Source organism: Notamacropus eugenii, chromosome 1 (genome assembly GCF_028372415.1).
Source record: "Notamacropus eugenii isolate mMacEug1 chromosome 1, mMacEug1.pri_v2, whole genome shotgun sequence".
NCBI classification, from domain to species: Eukaryota; Metazoa; Chordata; class Mammalia; order Diprotodontia; family Macropodidae; genus Notamacropus; species Notamacropus eugenii.
This window is the reverse complement of record NC_092872.1, coordinates 82,236,945-82,249,830: the sequence shown is the minus strand read 5'-3', so window position 1 is coordinate 82,249,830 and position 12,886 is coordinate 82,236,945. Positions and strand designations below refer to the sequence as shown.

At 39.3% G+C, this 12,886-nt stretch overlaps 2 protein-coding genes across 6 annotated transcripts in view; one reads left to right on the top strand and one right to left on the bottom strand.

Moving 5' to 3' along the window:
* PPL (periplakin) overlaps positions 1-5,895 on the top strand; it is a 47,816-nt gene extending 41,921 nt beyond the window's left edge. Inside the window, exons 19-22 of the mRNA XM_072608029.1 lie at positions 291-374; positions 538-654; positions 1,750-1,842; positions 2,268-5,895. Of these exons, the coding sequence (XP_072464130.1) occupies positions 291-374; positions 538-654; positions 1,750-1,842; positions 2,268-4,925 (2,952 nt within the window). The 3' untranslated portion in view covers positions 4,926-5,895. The remainder of the gene's footprint in view (positions 1-290; positions 375-537; positions 655-1,749; positions 1,843-2,267) is intronic.
* Positions 5,896-6,074: 179 nt separating this feature from the next.
* UBN1 (ubinuclein 1) overlaps positions 6,075-12,886 on the bottom strand; it is a 37,895-nt gene continuing 31,083 nt past the window's right edge. For 4 of the 5 annotated variants that reach the window (XM_072608052.1, XM_072608045.1, XM_072608040.1 and 1 more), the window contains one exon: positions 7,382-8,563. In XM_072608052.1, coding sequence (XP_072464153.1) covers positions 8,511-8,563 — 53 coding nt within the window. In that variant the 3' untranslated portion in view covers positions 7,382-8,510. Of the gene's footprint in view, positions 8,564-12,886 lie in introns of all 5 variants that reach the window. The other variant, XM_072608061.1, reaches the window with a different exon arrangement.

Genomic DNA, 12,886 nt, shown 5'->3' with positions numbered 1-12,886 from the left:
CCCCCCAAAAAAAGCCCTCCCCCCCTCAAAAAAAGAGCAAAGCCTAATTCTAATAACAATGAATGCTTAATGAGGGAAATTTTGCTCCTAGAGTTTGGCTGAACCCACTGAACTTTCTCCCTTCTTACCTTCTTTTTGGGCCTCTAATTCAGGACTTTGTGGGTAAATTTACAAGATCTTTTAATATGTCTTCTCCAGAGTAGTAATTATAGATGTGAAACACCAAGCTCTTTCAGCAGCTGTGTTTGTTGTGGGATGGGATTTTTGTGGACATTTCTGTTGTTTTGCAGAATCTCCTAGATGAAATTGGAGGACGGGAACAAGAGGTACAGAAAGTGTATGACTATGCCCAGGAGTACCAACAGGCTGTAAAGGTGAGACTCAAAATACGTGAAACTCCTGATAGCTTCACTAAGAAGGTATGAAAGCTACAGTTTCAGGGCAGTCTTTGGATGGGTATATGAGAACACACCAGAGATCAGTCTGGGAACTTCACTGCTCTTGTTAGCTCACTAGCATCTCTGTTAATTTACCCAGGACTATGAATTAGAAGCTGAAAAACTAAGATCCCTTCTTGATCTGGAAAATGGAAGAAATATCCACACAAACAAGAGGGCTAGACTCCAATCACCTGCAGCCAAAGTAAAGGAAGAGGTAAATCTTATCAGGCAGTACTCAGATATGATATTCACACAAAGTCAAAGCAATATCCTAATCTTGGTCACAGAGCAACCACCACAATAAATAGTAAGAATAAGGAAGATGGTCATTCAACTCTATTTTGTACTATTTAGGTCACATCTGAAGGTTCTGTTCAATTCCGAGACTAATTTTTAAAGGGACATTAACAAATTGCAGTTTAAGTAGGCAGGGACCAAGATATTGTGAGTGAGGATTGGTTGAAGAAACTGGAGATAATAAGCCTGGAGAGGGAAAAAAAAAAGTTTGGCAATCACATATTCCCTGAATTCACCCTTTGAAGGGTTGTCACAAATTTATTCTACTTGCCATTCCTCTCGAGGAAGGAACAAGGACTAGTGTAGTGGGTGGAAGTTATAATGAAGCAGATTTCAGTTTAATATGAAGAAGAATTTTCTAACAATTGGAGCTGTCCCAAAATGGAATACCTCTGTAGGTAATGAATCCTCTATCACCAGAGGTCTTCAAGCAGAGAACCTGTGGAGGGTAATGTAGAAGACATTTATCCACTGGCAGGAATTGCACTAAATAACTTCTAAAGTACCTTCCAGCTCTGTGCTGTATTGTCTTTTGTAGGTGATGACACTATTGTCTCAGTAAGAAAGACACACACTTCTTATAGTTGTGCTCACCTTAAGGAAACATGAAATCTATATTTATATAGATTTCAAATATTTCAAAGATATATCAAATATATTCAAAGTTATATCAAAATCTATATTTACGAGAAAGAAGGGGTGAATTTTATCTACAAAAAGGTTCACTATTGAATTTCTTTAAATATCAAACCCTCTTTGTGCACTTAAAATTATTTTAAAATGACCAATCCTCACAAAGCTCCTAGAATAAGTGTGTGGTACTGTGACACTGTAGGCCTTATCTTTATATTCCCAAAGGAAAGAGGAATGATACCCTCCATCCTCCATGTGAATGACTAAACTGAACTCCCAAGAGTGGAAGCTCCTCTCTGTGTCTGTGTTCATGAGCTTTCTACCCCTAACCTATCACTTCATTGTGTTGACTTCTCTCCATAAAACAACTGTTTTCTAGGAAGCTTTCCTTGCTGCCAAATTCACTGAAGTTAATGCTATCAACAGACAAAGACTACAGAATTTGGAATTTGCTCAGAATCTTCTGAGACAGGTAATAGACATATGGCTTAGTTTAAAATTTAAAAACTAACCCTAAGCAGCTGAAAAATTATGACATTTTTCTTGATCCAAAGCATCAGTCTGTGATGTTTTAATCACTTGTGGGTATTTCAGAAAAATAAGCTATTAACAGTCATCCCTAGATCCATCAAATATACATGTATAGTGCTATGCAACAATTTAAACAAATGATAAGTTACAACAGAAGTGAACATTTACATTTCATACTGCAAATCTAAGAAATACTGCATCTGTACATGCCAGTACAATTAAAGGGAATCTTGTATAGATCATGAGACAGTCAATTGGGCAGATTCCCCCTTAGATACCTCAAGTCAACTCTGACTAGGTAAAGAATTGTAATACCATCAATGAAATTCTGGGGGTTTTTATGATGCATTTTCTTTTTAATAACAGCAGCCAGAGATAGAAGTGACACATGAATCCATTCAAGGTAAAGAACCAGTGACAGAAGAAACCTGGAGAATTAAGAAAGCACTAGATGAGGAGACCCAGCGTAGACAGCAGCTGGAGAATGAAGTCAAAAGCACTCAGGATGAAATCGTCATCCTGAAGAATAAGAAGCCGCAGGAATCTGTGATAAGAAAAGAAGTATTAAAGAAAGTACCTGATCCTGAATTGGAAGAAAGCCTTCACAAGATGCAGCAAACCCTGGGTGAGGAGCAGCGCAAAAACAAAGAGCTACAGGACGAGCTAGAGGATATGAAACTAAAGCTACGCTCACTGGAGCATGAAACAAGGGAAGGGGGTCAAGAGTATGTGGTCAAAGAAGTGTTGCGTATTGAGCAGGATAAAGCCCAGGCTGATGAAGTCCTGAAATTAAGAGAGGAGCTAGAAGAACTGAGAAGGCAGAAAGGAACTCGAGAAACTGAGGTCATTCTCTTACAGCAGCGAATTGCTGCCCTGTCCGAGGAGAAGGACAAAGAGCAGGAGAAAGTCACTGAGAAGGAAGTTGTGAAAGTACAGAATGACCCCCAACTAGAAACAGAACATAGGCTGTTACAGGAGCAGCGACGAAAGGAGAGTGCCCAGAGGGAAAAGCAGGAAGAAGAGCTCAGCTTCCTGCAAGACAAGCTCAAGAGGCTAGAGAAAGAACGAGCCATGGCTGAAGGAAAAATTACAGTCAAGGAAGTACTAAAAGTGGAGAAAGATGCAGCAATAGAAAGAGAAGTCAATGACCTCAAACGTCAGTATGAAGATGAAGCTTCAAAATCTCGCTCCAGTCAGAGAGAAAAGACTGAACTTCTCCGGAAGATCTGGGCCCTAGAAGAGGAAAATTCCAAAGTAGTCGTGCAAGAAAAAGTACGTGAGATTGTCCGTCCAGATCCCAAGGCTGAAAGTGAGGTAGCCAATCTCCGTTTGGAACTTGTGGAACAGGAGAGAAAGTATCGAGGTGCAGAGGAGCAGCTAAAGAGCTACCAAAGTGAGCTGCAGGCTCTTCGGAAGCGAGGTCCGCAGATAGAGGTCAAAGAAGTAACCAAAGAAGTCATTAAGTACAAGACTGACCCTGAGACTGAGAAAGAACTTCAACGCCTCCGAGAAGAAATTGTAGACAAAACCAGATTGATTGAAAGATGTGATTTAGAAATCTACCAGCTGAGGCAAGAAATCCAGTCCTTGAAAGATACCAAACCCCAAGTGCAGACCAAAGAGGTAGTTCAAGAGATACTCCAATTCCGTGAAGACCCCAAAACCAAAGAAGAGGTAGAGTCCTTGAGAGGGAAATTATCAGAAGAACAGAAAAAACAGGTAGATTTAGAGAGAGAAAGGTTATCCCAAGAAGACAAAATTAAACAAAAGGAAGAGGAATTGTCACGGGTAAAAGAAAAAGTGGTTGAGCAAGAAGTTGTAAAATATGAACAAGACCCTGCCATGAGAGCTGAGGTGGATTCCTTCACAGAAAGTATCGACATTGAACTGAGGCAGATTGACAATCTTCGAGGAGAACTTCGAAAATTGCAGCGGAGAAGGGCTGAGTTGGAGCATCAGCTAGAAGAGCTGGAGAGAGAACGGCAAGCCCGAAGGGAGGCCGAGCTTGAGGTCCAGCGGCTAAAACTTCGGCTAGCTGATCTGGAGAAAGAAGAGAGGGAGACCAAAGAAAAAGTGACCCTAAAACAGAAAGTAGTTCTCCAGCAGGACCCCCAGCAGGCAAAGGAACACTCTCTTCTCAAACTCCAACTGGAAGAAGAAAAGCACCGTCGCCAAATACTGGAGAGGGAGCTTGAAGCCCTGAAAAAGAAACTCCTTACCCTTGAGAAGATGGAGGTGAAAGAAAAAGTGGTCTTCTCAGAAAGTGTTCAAGTAGAAAAAGGGGGCACAGAACAAGAAATTCAGAAACTGAAGAACAGTTTGGAGGAAGAAAGTCGTATCAAAAGGGAGCTGGATGCAGAGGTAAGCCGGCTAGAGGCCAAGTTATCTGAACTGGAATTCCATAATTCCAAGTCATCCAAAGAATTGGACTTTTTAAGGGAAGAAAACCACAAACTTCATTTAGAAAAACAAAATCTACAAATGGAGACCAGAAGGCTGCAATCAGAAATTGAAATGACTACAACAGAAACTCGAGATTTAAGAAACATGAGTTCAGTGGACTGTGGGGCAAATTTAGACTCTAGACTCTGGTCCCTGGAAAGAGAGCTGGATGATCTCAAGAGGATCTCCAGAGATAAAGATGATGAGATTGACAAGCTACATAAGCGTCTAGGGTCAGTGGCAGTTAAGAGGGAGCAGAGAGAGAACCATTTACGTCGATCCATTGTGGTTATTGACCCTGATACTGGTAGAGAGCTTTCGCCAGAGGAAGCCCACAGGGCTGGTCTCATTGACTGGAATATGTTTGTGAAGCTTAGCAGCCAGGAGTGTGACTGGGAGGAGATATCAGTCAAAGGACCAAATGGAGAATCTTCTGTGATACATAACAGGAAGTCTGGAAAGAAGTTCTCTATTGAAGATGCCTTAAAGAATGGAAGGCTAACCCCAGCTCAATATGATCAATATGTTAACAAGGATATGTCCATTCAGGAGCTAGCTGTTTTAGTATCTGGGCAAAAGTAGACATAAAGCTTCAGTCTTTTCAAGCTGATATCCTTCCTTTCAATCCTCAAAAGCAGTTGACTGGTCCTGTCTCATCTAAGATGATACTGTGTTTCTACCACTCTGCCTCCAACATGCCTTCACACCCAGTGTGTATACATGTCAACATTTTAGTTACACTCTTGCAGTAGAGTTGCTCAGGACAGAGCTAACTTGGGGAAAGAGCAGTTGGGTAAGAATGAATGAAACTTGTCCCCAACCATTAAACCTATTGACTTCCCTGGAAATATTTCCAGGAAAATCCTACTTTTTGATGAAATGGTTTAATTAGTAAATATGTACTTTTTTTCCTCTATTCCTAAACGTTCTTCAGTATATTCTTTTTGGTTTCCCTCTGTGACATTCTTTCTCCCTTCTTCGAATAAAAGTATTCTAAAAGTATGAAAAGTTGATTTAATCAAGCCAGGCAAAGAGACAGCCTGAGAAGATACCCTACTAGTAGCACAAGCCTTAAAACCAACCAATTTGATAAACTTACATTTTTCTATTCAAATAACTGAACCTATCCAAAGTTACTAATATTCACATTCCTCTGCTTTTCTGGTCGAAAATCTTCAGTTGTTACTCTGCTGACAAGAAATACTGGATGTTTGCTGGAAAAAGTGAAAAAATAGCAGCAAAAATAAGAAACTTAAGTAGAATTTGTATTGTATTGTATTTTTTCCCATCTTATGGCCTTAAAAAATATACTATATAAGAGTGTTTGTTACTGTAAAATTAAAATACTGTAATAGTAAAAGATGTTACTATAAACAGTGGCAGCAGTGCCTTATGAATCTTGCTTTACCTCATAGCATTTAGGTAAAAAAAAAAAATGTGATTATTTACCAAATGAATATCCAGTTATGTATATCTCATTTATTCTGTATGAAAATGGGAAATGATAGGGAATTTTATTTATAGTATGGAAATAAAAATCTGGTGGCTTGAATTTTGTTTCTCTTGATACCCATCTTTTACCTTTTCCTTTTGAGAAAACTTTCCTCCCACTTCCACTTGAGTTTCAGCAAAAATGGTTATTCCTAAAAGATCAATACCTTAAGAATCACTCACAGGAGGACAAAAACCTACTTATAAATTTGGTAAAACAGAAACAAATGAAAAAGAATGTTTTGGAAACTTTGAAACAATTTATTGAGTTGCTTTATACAAGATTAACAATTTTCCCACCACCCCAATACCAACAGTCCCTGCACAAAAGCTGCAGCCCCTTTTACATCAAAGAAACTGCCATACCCAGTAAGTGCTCAGAGACTCCCCTCACCAAAGGAAACATCTACAGCTGCTACATCCAGGGCACACGGCCTGGGATGTTCCATTTTCCATCCTTTTGCTACAGTGTCAGCCTGTAGCTCTGCCTTGCCATGGCTCTGTTTAATTCATTCACTCGTTCATTACCACAAGTAAAGCATAAACAAGAAAAAGAAATCCCACAGAATCCCCATCAAAGAAACATTTCCCTGAGGCAAGAGGCATCACTAGATTCCTAAAATGAGGGTATTCTGCTCCAGCTACAAACTCAATGGTATGTGGTACAGAGGGAGCACTGGCAGGAAAGCAAAGAGAGGGAGTGGGACTGGTACCTGGGAGAGCTCATGGGAAGGGAATTCTGGAGAATCCCATCTGCTCAGAGTCCACTGATAACCGCTCTGTTTTGAGCTCAGCAACACAAATCTCATCTTTGGCTCTTTTGCTACTACCTAGAAGTATTCTGTAAACAAACTGGAAATATAAGTTTCAATTAAAAAAAAAAATACAATAAAGTGATCTTAAGGAGTTGCTTAGCTTGAATTTGAAAGGTGTCTTGGGTCTGACCAAAGCAAACAAATAAAAGTATGAGCAGAGGCCTACCAGTGCAGCTGACAGAAGGTCTGTTGTTCCTAGATGCAAATTTGGAAAGGCCGACAAGCCTTTCCTAGAACAAAGAATGAGTTATTGATAGTTTGTACACTGTAATTTGGAAATTATAAGAATGAGTCTAAATAAGGGAAACCTAGAAACAAATTAGTGTTTTCACACAATGTGTACAATCAATTTCAGCGCCACAAATAATGTTCACACTGAACTTATCTGACTGTAACTCAGTCTGAGAAGTGAGTTCAAACATACCTTGTAGCACAAATTTAACAGGAATAAGAAAGCACTTTTAAAATTCTTGTGAAACAGATAGTAATTAAGTGTGAAGAGGCTGACAATTTGAGAACTGCTCTTCTAACTATATATACCCAGTTCTAGCTGGTGCCTAACCATCTGGCCTTGATTGACTCTCCAAACCTAACTGCATATTACCCTTAAGTTAATGCATAGTCCAATCAATTACCTGGAGAGTCTCCAGGATTTTGAAGCCTGTGTCCATTATATGAACACTAAAGAAGCCTTTTACTGAAGTTCTATGACTGCTGATTTCTAGGAACAAAAAAAAATGGAATGTGTATCAGTGACTCTGAACTCCTCACGCCTACCCACAGAGATGAACATTCTGATCAAGGATGGCTTCTGGGCTCTAGAACCCATACACATAAATGCTGAAAGAACTGGTGCTCTTCCTGGATTTGGAACCAAGCTCTCAGGATCCAAATCACCTTCAAGTCAGGACAGTGCAGCTTTCAATGTGCAATCATGAAAAGCTCAATTAAATATAAACGGATATGTCTTAAATACAGAATTATTTTTTAAAAAAAACAAATCTCTTTTCAGGAGCAGATAGAGGGCTAAAATGGATGTGTATTATCTAATTTTGCTCCACCATAAAGGCACTGGAATTATGTCTTCCTATACAGGTGACATGTGAAGAATAGTCCCATCCTATCCAATGCATTTAATGGTAATAATGAAAATTGAGCCAAAAAAAATAACTTTGAAAATCCTATTACAATTGTTCCAATGCAATCTACAGAGGTCTTTTCTATAAAGAGCTTCACTATCATGTTCAGGAGGGAAACTGATCCTTTCCCTCCACCTCCCTTTGCACAATGAGCATTTTAGGTCATCTCCTTTATATAGTCACAAAGAGACAAAGCTAACTTTTCCCCCATCATGCTCCAGCATGGGTTTTCTTCTTTTTGAGCATATAGCTTAAAAATGAGGACACCATAACTGTCCCAATCCAGAGGCAGTGATCCTACGGTAGCTGGAACAAACCACCATCTTGTGGACTGTCATGAGGTATGGTTAACTGAATACAGAGGTTCTTGGCAGATTTAACATATAGATAAAAAGTCATCTGCCACCTTAGTGTAGTCGTTAGACACACATACTCTCATACCCCAAGTCCAGCATTTTCTCCTTTTTAGTATCTGCCACTTCAGTCACTGTCAAATGACATGGTTGTGAAGCACAGAGCACCATAAGCATCTCTAAAAGAGCGCAAAGCTCCCACTAACTCTGAGGCATGTTAGAAGTGCCAAGAAACTCAGAGCTCACTCTTTCTCCAGCTGCTGGAAGAAACACAGTTGGCAGAAAGAAAGAATACAGTCAACATCCAGTCTTCAAGACCTACTCATTCAAGTTCTGCCTTGTTCTAGATTAGCTTTTCTTCTGTAGATGTCACAATTTCCGCTGCTGCACATTGGTCCCTTTCCCATGAAGCTGAGAAGCATCTAAAAGGAGACAAGCAAAAATGAAAAAAATTTCAGGATATATGATTTTCAATATGAACAAGTGTGTAGTGATTAAATCACATAAAAAAGTGCCTGAATCTTAGCCTCCTAGAATTCAAAAAAGCTAAGAAATGAAATGTATTTGACAATCTCTATTAGCAGCAGAAGTCATAGTGAAAACAGTAGTTCTGAGAACCACCAAAGATATGAAGATGGGTGCTCTTGAAGTACAAAATTCCCTATTTCAATTCTCCAACTTCAACTACACCCACTCCACCCTTAGGATGCTGGAATTCCACAGTGTAGGTATTAAGGCCTAAGAATCAGACTAAATACAAGGTATTATACTGAAGTGCTTTCATTTTCAAAGTACTCTTAAGCTCCTGTAAGGATAGAATTACAAAAGGCACTACAAATCATAATAAATTAAGAAAAATGAAGCAAAAAGCACTAAATAAAAGCAAATATACGAAAATCACAAAGCTAAAAAGAAAAGATAGTTCTTAGTTTTAAGTCATTAAAGGCTCAAGTCTTTTAACCTTGACATCTGTCTGAAGTGCAGATGAAGAAAAAAGTTTGCTCTTTATAAAATATGTAATTCAATAATTCTTGTTCCATTTTAATCTTAACTCCTCATTTTTTGCTAATGCTGCCACCCCAACATAGACAAGAAAAGCTTTCAATAACTCATCAACTACTTGATTTCTTACACTGAAATAATTACATTGTTCCCAAAGTAACAAGGATTCCCATGGTCCCTTTCACCTTGTCTTTTTTTTTTAAAGCTTAACTCAGACAGATACACAAGTCCCTAAATCGCTCATCTACTGGTAAGACAAATAGCTTGTGAACAAGTCTACTACTTTTTCATTGTTTTCAATGGGAAAACATGAGACCAATTGAAAAGTTTTTCATTTTGTCTTCTTGGAAAAGCCAACTGCACAGTTTCAAAATCAGTCCTCACTAAAACTAATAAGTCAAGGCTGCTTTTCTTATTTCTTTATCTCTACTATAAAGTATACTAAGGAACCTATGCCAAACAAGGATCAGAATTAAGTAGGAACTGGTGACAAGTCTGAATATTTACTAATCATCTATCCTGCTGTTTCAATCCCTCTATAACTGTTGTTTGAGAGAAAACAAGCAGTACCAATCAATGCTTTCTCCTTCACATGACCACTGCTTCTACTCCCTTCCCTATTGTGACTGAATTACTGTGCAGGGTGAAGATCCTCTTCCTCTACCGTCACTTCCTGTCATCCCCACCCACATCAGTCTTACCCTTAAATCATCCTTTACTTTTCACTGTGTCTTCTGAGAACACTGCTCTATTATTAGTACTTTTTTCATCCTAGGACTCTTTTCACACTCTTGTTGTTCTTCCACTTAAAGAAATCTAATTCCTTCAGTAAAGCACTTCATCATCCCTATCCACCTATTTTCTCAAGTACTGGGTATGCTTCAAGTACTCTCATGCACCCTAAACACTAGGCCAGGAGGAAGAGGAACTGGCATACACTTTGCTCCTAATCACCACAACCACCACCACTTTCAGGTCACTCCAAACATCATTCATCAGCCTCTTCTCCTTTAAGGTTCCCTCTATTCATTTATATCATCCAGTTCAGATCTAGTTGTCTACCAGCCTCTAGGCCATCCCCTTCGTTTTTCAACAGTACCTAACTTACTGTCTTTTCCATCCTGACAACCACACTAATATTCTGGGATTTCAATATATAAATGATGATGTTCCTTCAAACACACTGGTTTCACCACCATTATCAACCTCAACTCCTGCAACCTACCATCTTCTTTCTGCCTCACATCTTCAGGTCACATCTTCAATCTCACCACTATCCCTAACTGTGCTACCTTCATGATTTTGAATGCTCAGATTTCTTTGCTCTGATCCTAACTTCCTGTCCTTTTATTTCTGTGCTTCTGCCTTGTTCCTACGCCATCTTCACCATGGCTCCCGGCTCCTCTATTTCTTCCTGCTCTCTCAGTTCCTTTTCTCTGCTCTGGCCTCACTTTCTCACCTTCAGTCTTGAGTCTATGGCTGACTAGTTGAACTATGCACTTTTTTTCACCTTTGAATCTCTTGCCCCCTTGGCCAACTGCCATTCATGCCCTGCAGATCCTCTACCCCTAGATATACCTTCTATCTGGTTTCTCCACAACTACTCTTATGCGAATGAATGCAGCTAGAGAAGTCACTGGGTCTACAGCAAATTTATTGATCTAATATTAACTGGGCCCTTACCACTACAATCCTTTCTTCCTTCACTACTGCATTCTTCAATTGGCTATTCTAAATTTTCTCTTCTCTCCTCAAGCTCCCTATGCTCTCTCTCTCCCACCCTTCAAACCCGGCTTAAAAACTTTATTTCCCACTTCATGAATAGAGACTACCATGAGGTCCCTCTTCTCCCTTGCTCTGTGCCTCAAAATTTTTCCACATCTTCCATTCTCTCCTCTTTTTCTCCAGTCTCTAAAAAAGAAGTGGCCCTTTTCCTTACTGACTGAAACTCAATCTAATTATACCCCTGACTATGGATTGATTGATCTCTAGGATCTTATGGATCTTTCCTTTTTAAATATTTAAATATTCTCTCATTTTCAATTTTTCCTTTTTTTGTCTTCTTCTCTTAAACTTACAAACATGTCCAAGTCTCCCAAATCCTTAAATTTCTCTTGACCCTACTAGACCCAAATCTACTATGCTATGTCACTTCTCCTCTTGAAAGGCAATCTTCCATAACAAATTGTCTACACTCATTGTATCCTTTTCACACCAACCACCCACTTCTCAAACCCTGGTAAAATGGCTTCTGATACCTCTGAAATTGTTCTTTCCAAGGTTATCCATGTCTCTTAACTAATAAATCTACTGGCCTTTTCTTAAAGTCTTTATCCTACCATACCTGTTACTTTTTGTAATTGACCATTCACTCTTTCTAAGGTTTCATGAGATAGTTTTCTTGTTCTCTTACCTGTGTGAGACCTCATCAGCCTTCTTTGTTGGATCATCATCCATCTCTGTCTACTTAACATGTATGAATAACTTGGACAGTTCTGTCCTGAGATCTTTTTTCTCTTTCTTCATTCTCTTTTGATCTCAACAGCTCCCAAGTGGTTTAAGTTCTGTCTCTACACAGATGACAAATCTCTATACCTAACCCTAATCTCTCTCCTGAATTCATAAATCACTTCCACCTGGATGCCCCATCAGCATTGGCAAATTAATATATTTACAATGGAAATCAGCTCCTTGCTCCTAAACTGAATCTCTTCTCAATGTCTTACTTGTGTGGCAGATACCACCATCCACCCAGTAATCCAGATTCACCACCTTGGAGTCATCCTTGATTGTTCTCTCTCCTTCAAGTCCTATAACCCAATCTGTTGCCAAGTAGAGTCAGTCCTGCTGTGTGAGAGAGGCCCTCATCACTTTCTACCTCCACTACTGCAACAGCCTTCTAATTCGTTTCTCTGCTTCCATTCTCTTATTTTTCCAGCTCGGTCTCCACAGAGACTAAATCCACAGGTCTATATTTCCTCCAGCTCAAAAATCTTGGGTTGCTTCCTATTATCTCTAGGGAGAAGATAAAAGCTCCTCAGCCTGATATTTAAAATCCTCCAAAATAGGATTCCGATCTTTCCAAATTTATTTCATATTACTCTCCTTCACCACAGTCTATGTTCTAGCCAATTGGCTGTTCTCCAGAATCAACATTACATCTTCTTTCTCCATGCCTAGTCTATATGATGTCACCTCTGCTTGAAATGTCCTCACTCTCTGCCTCTTATCAGAACTTCCAAGCTTCTTCCTCTAAGGCTCAACTAAGATATCACTTCTTCCAATATCCTCAATAGTTTAGTGATTTCCCTTGCCTCAAATTACCTCACATTTATCTCTCTACTTACATTTCCAATCCCTGTAGAACACAAACTCCCTAAGGGCAGGAGCTGTTTTGTTTTTGTCTTTGTATCCCCAGTGCTTGGAATACTTCATAAACGAATTTTGGATTATAAAGGTAGAGGAGCACACAATTATGGAGGGCTTCCAATGCCAGGCTAAGTAAGGATTTTGAACTTACTTAGCCTTTACGTGGTAGTAACTGTTAATAATCCGAGTTATCTTCATCTCTCCATTCTCTGTCATTTCCCATATCTAGACTGCCAAGTCTTATTGATTTTACTTCCATAACACTTTTTGTATCCATTCACTTTTTTCCCCACCTATGTGGCTACCACCCAAGATCAGGCCTTCACTACCTACACCTGGACTATTTGCAAAAGCCTCTACATTGCAACATAAAT